Here is a 12633-nt window from a genome sequence, read left to right as displayed (position 1 = left end):
TAAGTTTCTAAAATTGGTTTCTTTCGGAGTACCACAAGCATTAGTAACTTTTTATAAATGTAGTTATAACTGTGATTACATAATCCTTTAAAAATGTTATTAATTCCTTATATAATTATCATTTTTAATATGTTTTGATATTACCTTTTTACAGTGACATTAAGATAATAAGCAATTTGTCCTCATGGAGGACAACACTCCCTTTTTATTGCTGTCTGGTGAACGTTGGGGTGGGAGTTGAGCACAGCAAGAGTGATGAGACCACTCACTCTTAGCACTCCTATGGTCATGATGGAATGTACAGTTTCTTAAGGAAGAGTGATTTTGTTGCAGCTAAACCTTAAGGATTGGTGTATGTAGACATAAGAGAGTTTCTTTTGTATTAATTAGTGTTATCTGAATATTTTGATTATGTGTTTGCATTATTGCTAAAAGGTAACAGAAGAGTAACTTTGTATGACTGAATTTTATACAGTCATGATTTACGACAGGGGTCAGGTAAATATTTTCAGCTTTGTTGGCTATATGATCTCTGTTGCAAGTATAATTTTGTTGTAGCTTGAAAGTCATAAGACAATATGTAAATGAATGAGTGTGACTATGTTCCAATAAACTTCAGGACACTAAAACTTGATTTTCATACAATTTTCACATGCTATGATATTTTATTCTTTTTTAGGTATCCCCCCATTAAAAAAATATAAAAACCTTTCTAAGTTTATGGGATATATGAAAATAAGTAGTGGGCTGGTTTCCAGCCCCTAATTTAGACTGTATAATAATCATAATATATTGAGTTAAGAAAAAGCAGGTTACAAAACACTGTCTGTAGTGTAGTCCCATTTATGTTAAAAAGCAATCATCAGTATACAGGTAGCACTAGAAGAAGAGCTATCAAAATGTTAATGGTGGCTCCCTGTTGGTGATTAGATTATGGGCAAATTTAAACTTCTACACTGTGTTCATTTGCATTTTCTGAGTTTTGTACCCTGAATATTTATTATGTTGTTTTTAAAAATAAACATTCTTGTATCAGAAAAAAGTTATTTAAAAACTGACAGAATCTACATTTTCAGCAAAATTAGGTTATTCATTGTTAATTAGTTTGATACAATCTGTTTTGTTTACCCTCTGCTTCATTTTTAGCCAACAAGTCCCAAATTTGGAAAAGCTGACTCATATGAAAAACTGGAAAAACTAGGAGAAGGATCTTATGCTACAGTATACAAAGGGAAAAGCAAGTAAGTTCATTAATTTTTGAATATTTCACATGTAAAATATACCTCTTCTCTTAGTATTAAGTAACAGTATGTTTAAATAATTTTTATTTAATACAGAATAGATTTTCCTCCCTCAGGTTTTTTGTTGTTATTGTTGTTGTCATTGTTTTAACAATTGTAAAAGTCAGTAGATTTGGTTTTCTCCGTGAGCAAACAGTTTTGCAGACCTGTCCAATTTATCTTTTCTGTCCTTCCCCTCTTCCAACTTTGTTTTCTCTTTCTCTCATTGGAACCCTCAAATGAGAATTCATTTCCAGGTGAATGATGTGATTAATTTCTCATGGAGGTTTAGCATTTGCTTAAGAAAAGAGTACTGATCTGACAAAGCCAAATGTATTGATTATTCTTGACATCTTTTTAACTTGAGCTTTTACTCCATCTTTCAGAAGTCACTTAATTAAACAGACTGCAAACTCTTTCTTTCTTCCTGTCTCCTTTGGCATCATGCTGCATATATTTCCACACAGAGAAACAACTCTTCCCCCCTTTTTCCTCTTCCCCCACATTCTCTCTCAGGGTCAGGGCACAGATTTGGATTCTTAAAAAGCTTGCCCCTATATGTTTCTGATAGGCCTCCTCCCTCTCCCATATTGATTAAGAGCACAGATTTGGTGGCATGTAGCTTGTAGAAACTTTTAATACTCTTCCTGAAATAACTACAGGAGACAAAAGCCTCATTTTACCTTAATAACAATACCAAATAGTGTTGAAAAAATTTTTTCTAAACTATCCTTGTTTTTGTCTCCCTTTTATTTCATTATATAAGATAGGAAATTCTAACTAATTACTCAGCAGTAATTCAATTACTAATTAAGCTAAGTAATTAAAGAGACAGAGAAGACAATTCTCTGAAGGATCATTCTAAACACATAATTGGAAATTTTGACTATGTGCTTATTTAGGTACTCTTTGGCTTTTCTGGAATGTAGTCTTATACCTTTGTTCATAGTTTTCAAGTTAAGAAGATAAAGCAATATTCCTGATAAAGGAAGATATGTAAGTAGGGAAATTCAGAAATGCTATAGATCAAAACTGAGTATTAATTTTGACTCTTAGACATTTGCCCAAAAAAAAAGCCTTTAAAAAATTTGAATAGAAAAAAAATATGATGGAGAAGGAAAAAAAAATCTAGAGGGCTGTTAATGGCTTCACTGTGTCTCTTAAGCATTATGGAATGTCATAAACGGTTGAGTTAATTTCAATAGTGGTTGTGTCCCAAGTTTTTGTATTTTTTCCTAAGGAAAAATAGTACTCTACTGTGTAACAATTACTTGCACCTTTCATGTTAATAAGGTGAAGATAACTACACTGGATTAAGCAATTATTTTGTATAAGATATGGTATATTCATTGTCTCATTTATTCTTCATAACACTCTATAAGAAAGGTGCCATTTTTATATTATTATCATCTCTGCTGGACCAGACATCTTGATGCTTAGAGAAATTTAGTCACTTGTCCAAGTCAGTACAGGTTATTAGTGACAGAACTTGTCTTGGCTCATGTCTCTCTGGTTTGAGGTCATCTTTTCCTAACCATTTTACATACTGCTTCCACAGGATAAGGCCTTCTTGGAAAGACTTGATCCTTGTTGAATATTCCAGATGGTTCTCCCAGATGCTCTGATTTGTTTTAATCGTGGATCAAACAGAAGCAAACATACTATTTCACCATAAGGAAGTGCCTTCCCACCAAAGATATACGCTCAGCTAATTTCCAAATGCAATATAATAACTCTTTTAAATGTTTAACTTTAAGATTTATGACAAAATCTTGAAAGATAGTTGAAACATTCTCCATTTATTATGCCCAAATAAAAGAAAGACTGCCTTTTAAGTACCTGCAATCTTTGAGAAGGATAGTTCTGGACAGTTAATACTTTTCACTCCAGAAGTTCTCAATGTATTTTGTCAGCATTTCTCAAGCAGTTTAAAGCTTGCTGGTCACATGTACTATTTAATTTCCTCCAGCTGGAGATGAAAGCCATTGACCACTCAGCTGCTTTAGGAGATGACAGGCTGCTTGTGCTTATTTGCTTTACGGTGGCAAGGTCAGGCCAAAGAACAACAGTTACGTGCCATCTAGCAACATTAAGAGAGCTGAGTTTGGTGTGTCTCCTGAAGCACTACGTAATTTAAAGAGTCAACTGAATGTTAGGATCCCTGTTCCAGTACTCCTAACCACTTTCCCATAGCTGTCTGCATCCCTGCCTCCATCTTTAAACGTTATCTTTAGCATCTACCCCAAGAGCAGCCATCGTTATCTTGCAACAAAGCTGCGTGGCATTTGTAGAGATACCCCTGATACTCAGTTGGTGAGCATTTTATATATATGTGTATTGAATTACAGGTGTCAAGTTTGGATTTTGCCATAAACCTCATTATATTCATTTGCTAGGACTGCTAAAACAAATACCATAGAGTGGGTGGCTAAAACAACAGAAATTTATCATCTCTTAGTTCTGGAGGCTAGATCTAAGATCAAGGTATTGGCAGAGTTCGTTTCTTTCTGAGGGTTGGTCCTGTAAGGGAGAATCTGTTCCATGCCTCTCTCCTAGCGTCTGTGGTGTGCTGGCAATCTTCGGCATTCCTGGCTCATAGATGCACCACCCTGATGTCTGCCTTCATGGTCACATGGTGTTCTCTCTCTCGGTATGTTTGTCTCCACATCCAAATTTCCCCTTTTTGTAAGACCACTAGTCATTTTGGATTAGGGCCCACTGTAATGACCTCATTTTAGCTTGATTACTTCTGTAAAGACCTTATTTCCAAATAAGGTCACATTCTGAGGTTTTAGGGGTTAGAACTTCAACATATCTTTTTTGGAGGATACAGTTCAATCTATAACACTCATTAATTTCAAACCTCACTAATTTGGCATTGTGTTCATGATAATATTCTTCTTCATCTCCATTTATGATACATGTAAGTCATCTTTTATTTCATCGTTCAAATATATGAGCAAAGGATATCCCCCCCATCAAAAGATTTGTGTAATTGTTGACTTTGATACAGTTGCTGTCAGCCATTGTTTAGAAACCTGAGAAGAAGTACAAAGACTTTTTATTACTCTTGAATTCTCTTGAGTTTCTTATTCCTGTAGGGATACATAGGTTGGGAAGAAGTTGACTGAGATTCCTGTACTGTGTAGGCCCCTTGGTAATGAGCTTGCCTCTAAAGAATGTGGCTGGTTAACTGCAACCATATCAACATACAACACTCACAAATAAGTTTTCCTATTAAAAAAAAAAAGCTTTGAACTTCCCACAGTTTTATATTTGAGTAGAGATTTGTTTTGTTTTGTTTTGAAACCAGTGTTCTCCAGCTTCTTAATACTTTCTTTGTGCGTGTGTGTTTCTGTCTGGGGAAGGGAGGCAGTTTATCATCACTCTTGCTACTAATCTTTATCCTGGTTTGATTTCCTGGTTATGTTCTCTCTTCTAAATCCCTGTAGCATTTAATATACGATTTAAAAAAATCACACAGTGTATAATATGCTACATTTTAAAACATGTGGCATTTAAAAATGCCTTTAGTTCAGCCCCTTGAAATCATCTGTTTCCCAAGGACATTTGTATCAATACATTAAGAGACTCGTTAACAGTTTTTTAGCTTATTTAATTAATGATGAGTGTTTGTTATGTTGTTTTTATGCCCCTTCTATGCTGTAGGTGAAAAAGAGGGAATTTAGATACAGATTCTGCCCTCAGGAAACTTAACAGTCTTGACGGGAGATGGTCCATATACGTAAAGAACTCTGTATAAGTTAGAACGTAGTGTATTCTATATAAGATAGAATGCAGTAAGAAAGGCCCAGGTAAAATGCTGTGGGGTTTCAAAAGGAAGGAAGAGAGGATGAGGTTGACTAAAGTATTTTAAATGTGTGCTCTCCAGTGGTGACTGATTGAATTCACAGCCTCATGTGCTTTTAAATCAAGCCTCCCTCATCACTGTGTATATTTGTAGAACTCCTTGGGAGAGTTCCCTTTTGGGACTTGGTCCTCTAACCACATAGAATGAAATTTTCACCAGACTCTTCACAAAATCTGTTTAAAGCCTGAGGGCCTTAAAGTAAAATTAATTATTTATTTGAATTATTGTGCACATTTTGATAAAAGCGAAAGTGTTATGTTTGAGTGTTAAAGTGGGATTGGCATTAGACAATGTAATTTGGACGGGTTGGTGGGTTGTTGATGTATGAGCACCCATGAATGCCCGGCTGTTGTAGGTAAGAGCTATGGGCACCAGCTACCTCAACTCCCAGACTTGGAATACGGTGGGACCCGTGTGTTCCTCAGCGCACTGGGATCTGCGGGTGGAGTGCAGACGACTTCTCCCCGACCCCATGCCTGAACCCCCAGTCCTCCCGGGTTCCACACCCCACCCCGAGTGGTGAGAAGCTATAAACCTTTACTCTTGCCTGGGACAGACTCCTTCCTCCTTTAAAGGAGTGCGAGGCTGTAGCTCCTTGCTTTTGACCTTCTCATGCTTCTAGTGTCATTTACGGAAAGAAGAAGTTTGCTCTTTGTTCCATCTCTGGAATTAGAGTATTGGACTTACTCAGACTAAGTCCTCCCCCAGATGACCCTGATTTCTGGTCATTTTTTTCTGCTTATCTTCAGTTTCTGTTGAGGTGCAGATGCCAAAGCCTTACTCCTGCGGGAGCCCGCTAAACAGAGGAGACGGCCCACGCTGGTCTGTGCCAGCTGTAAATTGTTATCTCAGAGGTCGGTAAGAACAATGGAGGAATTTGGTCACTTTATGTAACACGAGATTTATGTGATTGAAAATGCCAGTCTTCTGTTAGCATTTCATTCTGCCAATTTGTGCTGAATCATTGAACTTGAATTCAACGACCTCATAAATTGAGAGACTAGGCCAAACCAAGACTGAAATACACTAAATACATTTCAAAGAGCTCTTCAAAGCCGCAGGAGAAATAGGAGGAAGAAATACTGTTAATTAAAACAAGCAGCAGCAAGAAGAAAGGCAGCAGCAGTCAACCACCTTTTCAGAATATGTGAGATTAAAGAGCTGGCTCTTACTGCTGGCCCTGAAGGTCAGCTCCACTGAAACACTATCAGGAGGAGTTTGAAGAATTCTGGAAGTCAGAAATCCCCAGATGGAAAACACTGGACTCCTGGTTCGCTGAAGTTTCAATCTTCAGTGTTGACACCTGGACTGTCATGCTGACTTCCAGCATCCTGAGAGGTTATGTACCCACAAACGGGAACTCTGTACAAAAGAGAGGCAAATCTGATTACATTTTACGGGCTCTGCTGCACTCTCTGTTTCTCATTAGGTCTGCTCTGATTTCTTTTAGACTTTGGGTCCATAGGCTTATTATCACAGCTCACTTCAAAGATCAAGCCTGTAACCACACTATTAGTCACAGGATATGAAAATGGCATCATACTACGATAATACAATCAGTGTTAGCTTTGTAATTTAATGCACAAAATATGGCATTACAGTGTACAAGAGAAACTGGATTTAAAAAAAAACCTAATGAAATGAATGGACTTTGTGTCATGTGATTTTCAGATCTGGTGCTCCTTGTGTACAGATGAAAGTAGAGTTCTTATCCTTACCTGCTCCAAGGAGGATAATAGCCCACCCACCAACATCTGCTCATTTTATTTTCAAAAACCTTAAAGCCTATTCAAATTGCAGATTCAGCCCTGACTTCCTTTTCAGGAAGAATGTAAGGCATTAGGAGCTGGTTCGTGGGTACAGCTGGTTCCATTTAGCTTGCAGCAGATAAACAAACAATACCTAATCTTTTTGACAGAAGTGACAATGAGTATATTGTTTAAGCAAGAAGCATGATTTCAATTATTAGACCAAACTGTACAAGGATAACTTTCCTATTAGACAGTGTTTTAATGTTGGCCTCTGTTAGCCATTTTTATTATCAGGGTCTTTGATCATTTGATTGGGAGACCCTCCAAACAATCAGTGATATTTCCTGTCTTCAGAGCTGTAGTGCAGCTGGTGAAAATGGAGGCATTCCTTGGATAGTGGAGGAATTTTTTGAAAGAGTTAGTGTAGAAATTTCCAATTATCATAATGTCAGGGCTCCTAGAATCTCTCTCCCATAGTTCAGCTTAAGTGGTTTTTGAGGAGGACTAGAGGAAGGACATGATGATAAGATTGGTTTCAGTCTAAAGCAAACCCACATTCCTGAGTTGCTTCATTGTTATTGTCATCCTTTTATTTTAAACCAGGATACATTTGCTGATATCTGGAGACATTTTTGGTTTCATAACTCAGGGAGCGGTAGTGGTGTTACTGGCATCCAGAGGCCAGGGATGTTGTGAAACATCGTACAAAGGAACAGGACAGTCTCCCGCAACAAAGAATTGTTTGGTCCAAAGTGTCAATAGTGCTAAAGTTGAGAAGCCCTGGTCTAAACAAGGAATGCATAGAGGCATTGCCCATTTAAAAGAGCTGTTTCCATTGGAGACATTTACTGAGCCCATACTGTGTTCGGTGTACTGGGCCAGGCATTGGGTATGTAATGGTGGGCAAAACTGAGTTTCTCTTTCCATGGAACCTGTTATCTGGTAGGGAAGGCAAAGATTACTCGAGTCAGCAGATACATCTGTACTTTTAAATTGCAAAGAGGAAAAGAGAGCTATGAGAAATAATTAAGGTAGAGAGCGGTGGGTTATATATGTTTATGTGAGGGAGAGAGGTGGGCAATGAGTATACCTTAGATGGATGGACAGGGGCAGCCTAGCTGATGAGCGGACATTTACACTTAGATCTGAAGGAGGAGATGTGACCGACCAGGTAAAGAGCAGGGATAAGAGTGTTTCAGGCCAGACCCCCAAGAAGAGCTTGGTATTTTCTACAGACTTGGAGAGCCCCATGTGACTGGGAGTTCAGGGGAGATTGGTATGAACTGAGTTTTGAAAAGTTGGCAAGGCCTTGAGGACCGTCTTAGGAATGTTCTGCTTACGTATTACTGCAAGATGAACCACCCCAAAGCTTAGAGAGTTAAAACGACAGCTATCATTTATTTTGCTCATGGACCTACTCTTGGGAAAGGGCCGGACAGGAAAAGCTTGTTTTTGCTCCATGTGGCATCATTTTGCACAGCTGGACTGAGATATGAGGGATCCATATATGATTCACTAAAAAGATATAAAATAGAATCATATTAAATGCTCAATTAAAATCAGAGGGGGCAGAAAAAGAAGAAGGAAAAGGACATACAATGAATAGAAAACAGTTTACAAACAGGATAGCTATTAATACACTTATATGAAAATCACTTAGAATGTAATTGGTCTAAATACACCAATTAAAAGACAGCTATTGTCAAAGTGGATAAAAAACAAGACCCAACTATATGTTGTTTACCAAAAACCCACCTTAAGTATAAAGACTCAGGTTAAAAGTAAAGTGATAGAGAAAAATATACCATGCTAACTCTAATTAAAAGAAAACTGGAGTTAGCTATATTAATTTCAGACTAAGCAGACACTTCTGATGATTCAGAAGACCATCAGGGATAAAGAGGAGCATTCCATATGATAGAAAGGTCAGTTTCCTAAGAAGACGCAACAATTCTTAATGTGTATGTACCAAACAAAGTGTCAAAATACATGGGGCAAAAACTGAAAGGATGAATAGGTAAATCCACTATAGTAGATGGAGACTTCCACACCCCTCTGTCTGTCAGTAACTGATAGATCATGCAGGCAGGAAGATCAGTAAGGAGTAGATGACCCGAACAACACCAAGATACAGAAAGTGGAAGCTGCCTGTATTTTAAGGCCTGTGCCCAGAACTGGCACAGTGTCACTTTCACCGACTTTATTTATCAAGTATTTGAAGAGACCAGATTCAAGGGGAGGGGAACACAGACTGCACCTCTCAGTGAAGAATGTCAAAGAATCTTTGGGCCATGTTTTAATACCTCACAATACAGTTTGGATTTCATTTTAGTGTGGAATTAAATCTTTGCTCTTACCTTTGCACAGAGCTCTTTCACTTACCTTTTCTGACCACACACTCATTGACTACTTCTTGGATTAACCTCACTCTTTTACATAATATTCCCAAGAAGGATAAAGATCCAGTTTGGTATAAGGTGCTTTGTGTAGAGGGGGACCTTATGAACTGGTTTGCTTGGGACAATCCTGGTTTATGCTTGTTGTCTTTGTGTAATTAATAGCGCTCCTTTTTGCTAATTCAGTGTTTTTACTATTTGGTGTCTCCATTTGGATGATAAAATATATGATCACCTTCCTTATGTAGTGCTTTATTCCTCTAGAACTTGCTAAAACATTTTGCCAAAAAACAAAATTTGATTAAAGTATTGTACTATGGAGACCAATCGAGTATTTAGAAGCATTAATTGTAGTGAACCTTTGGGAGATTTTTTGAACTGTTTGTGATTATTATTGAACCTCTAATGAAGATTTGTCAATTAATTTTAAAAAGTTTCATGGCCAATTAATGAGTTTTAGGTACAGCACATGCTCTTGGACAGCAAGGTATGGAGACTAGACTTCAGGAATTTTGTGAAATAGCAACTGATCAGTCTAAAATTCAAATGACTTACCCAGATCCCTTACTACTCATGACATAAATGATAGGCTCAGAGTAATTCAAGTTAGCAGAAATATTAGAAATTTGAAACATGAATTAATGAGTAAGCTGGGGCTTGGGTGAAATCAGGAGCTTTTAGAGCCCAAAGCTAATGGGTTGTAGTGTCAATGAATTTTAGTCAAATGCTTGCAGTCTATTTAGCACTGATAGATGCAAAAGGAGTATACTATACCATTAGGAGCAATTATAATAATGGAGAGATAGCACGTACTTGAAAATTCAGGACTCCAAATTGCATAGGTTAATCAAGTGCAAAATTGGATTGTAGACACTGTTGATTTGGGGTGATTTTTGAGGAATATGAGATCTGGTAGGCCAGGATCAAAAAGGAAGTCTTTGGAAAAAAGGACTGGGGTTTGATCTGATTCTTTCCCTAAGTATGTTTGGGTTGTCCCTGAAGTTCAACTTCAGGCTCTTGTTTGTTGCCCCATCATAATGAACTGGAGAGAGATATCTTCCTTTGTCACTAAAATCTGAAAATGGGAAAGATAATACACGCTCAGTGGCTTTTATTCAGAAAAATATCTGAGCTCAACAAATAGACAGGAAATTATTTTAAAGATCTCAGGCATGAGACATTTTTCACGCTTAATGGTTGATTCCAAGCAAATATGTGCTCCCTTCCTTCTATGGTTCAAGGAAACATATATTTCCCTGTATAAACAAATTCTTTGAAAATTTAAAAGATAGTTCTGTCTCTAGTTCAAAATGGTCTACTTGGGATTGCTGTGTTTTTAACTATCTCTGTTTTCAGGGATTTAAATCAATGATCCTGCAGATCCACCAGCACTCACTGAGCCAAGGGAAAATTATAAACACTAGGAACTTTGGTTAACAGTCGAAAGTCCTGTTGTAACTCAACTGAGAATAAGATAGACGTCATTCCTAGTAGGCCTGATGGGTGAGACAAGAGAGTGAATTCTGAAGCAGCTTAGCGCCCGGCACAGGTACCCACAGACAAAAAAGCCCCTGAGGAAGCAGAAAAGGAACCAATGGCTTTTGTTGTGTGTCTGATTAAACCTCTTAGGAGAAAGAAGAGATACTGGGAAACTAAATAAACGTTAACAAACGAGGCCTGTTGGGGATCCCAGAGGAAGCTGAATTCCTAATGAGAAGGCAATGGACTAGGTTAAACGGTGACACTTTTTTTTTTCCCACTTTATGTCCTGGGAAACTTTCAATGTTAAGCTCTGGAGAGTTGAGTGCACCTGGGATGCTGCCCAAAGTAAAGCACAGAGGATGATTAAATTAAAATAGAATATATCTCATCTCTGAGTGAAATAGAAGAGATGAAATAATAGAACACCAACAGTTAGAGTTGGACAAAGGAAGAACCAAAGAGTATGAGAGGGATTGCCTAGAGAGAGCGCAAGAAAAGCAGCCAAGCACCAAGGAAGGAAGAGAGTTGCTGAAAATGCGGATGATGGTGTCAGATATTCAGCAAAGGCAAATCAGATGAGTCCTGAAAAGGACCCACTAAATTTGCAATTAGGAAGGTTTTTCTTAAGTACGTGCAGGGAACTGGTGGGGATGGAGACCTTATTGCTTTGGGTCAAGAGAGAAAGGGAAAAAAATGGAGGCTGAAATGCAAGCTATTCTTTTGAGGAGTGAGGCAGGGGAGGAAAGGAGAACAAGAAGAAAGGGCAAAAGTGTTTTTGTTGTTTTGGCTTTAAACTAAATGGGAGGGAATTGAGTACGTATATGGATTATAACAAGGGAGTCGGTTTTTACTCTCTCTTTTTAGGGAGAGAGAAAATGATTAAGAAAACACCTGAAATATATTCTGGATGAAGACATTTGAGGAGTTCTCCTTTCTCTGTCACTCGATCTTTATTCATATGTCCCTGATAATTGGTCTCCCCCTGTCTTGTTCTGGTAATATATAAATCTGAATTGTTTTTCTTGCCAGCTTCATCTCATTTAGGACTTAGTCCTACGAGGACATTATCCTTCTTAAATATCTCTTCTCTTTTTACTGGTGTTCTTTAAAACTTCAAATACACCATTAAACTTTCTGTGTAGCACATTGGTTTCTCCTCTTGGTTCTTCATTGATACTAGTTGTAATTTTAAAATAACGTCTATTTATGTGAATCTTCTGTCTCTCTTGGTGCTTTCTCTTGGTAATTAGGGTCATGAAATAAAGCTGATATTTATTGAACACTGGGTTAAGCTCAATTTTCTTACCTATTAAAATAGGGCTGATAATGGAATTGGTTTCACACAGCTGTGAAGAATATCTATGAACGAATACCTTTGGAGCACTTAGAACCGTGTCTCACGTGTTAAATGAATGTCACCTATTACTTTTTCCTTTGTTTCTTTTAACAGTTCTAGAAAAGCTTTGGGATGAGATTATTTCCCTCATTTTACAGATGTAGAAACTGAGGCCCATAAAGTTTGAGTAACTTGCCCACAATCACACAGCTAAGGGTCAGAGCCAAGATTTAGATACAGGCAGTGCAACTCCAGAGCTGAGTTCTTAATTTTTATCTCCCTTTATTTTTTGGGGGGGGGAATGTTAAAATCTGCTTTCTTAAAATCTATGCTTACTCTACCCCTTTGTTAATGATAAACTCTAGGGGTATATAGCCATTTTTTCCCTGTGATTCTCATATCTTTCCTCTGTGCCAGTATTGTAATTTCTCTTTAGTTATTTATCATTTGTATTCTCCACTATTCTAAGCAACTTCACAGTGACATCATAGTTATTTTTCCCCTTATTTCATCCAAG

At 37.6% G+C, this 12633-nt stretch overlaps 1 protein-coding gene across 4 annotated transcripts in view; it reads left to right on the top strand.

Annotated features, from left to right (window-relative positions):
* Positions 1-12633, top strand: part of CDK14 (cyclin dependent kinase 14) — a 567382-nt gene that overhangs the window by 167028 nt on the left and 387721 nt on the right. For all 4 annotated transcript variants that reach the window (XM_082398489.1, XM_082398490.1, XM_082398492.1 and 1 more), the window contains one exon: positions 1147-1241. In XM_082398489.1, the coding sequence (XP_082254615.1) occupies positions 1147-1241 (95 nt within the window). The remainder of the gene's footprint in view (positions 1-1146; positions 1242-12633) is intronic.

This window comes from Balaenoptera borealis (assembly GCF_965194805.1).
Source record: "Balaenoptera borealis genome assembly, chromosome: 7".
Taxonomy (NCBI): Eukaryota; Metazoa; Chordata; class Mammalia; order Artiodactyla; family Balaenopteridae; genus Balaenoptera; species Balaenoptera borealis.
The sequence above is the reverse complement of the archived record's forward strand: the minus strand, read 5'-3'. Positions and strand labels throughout refer to the sequence as shown.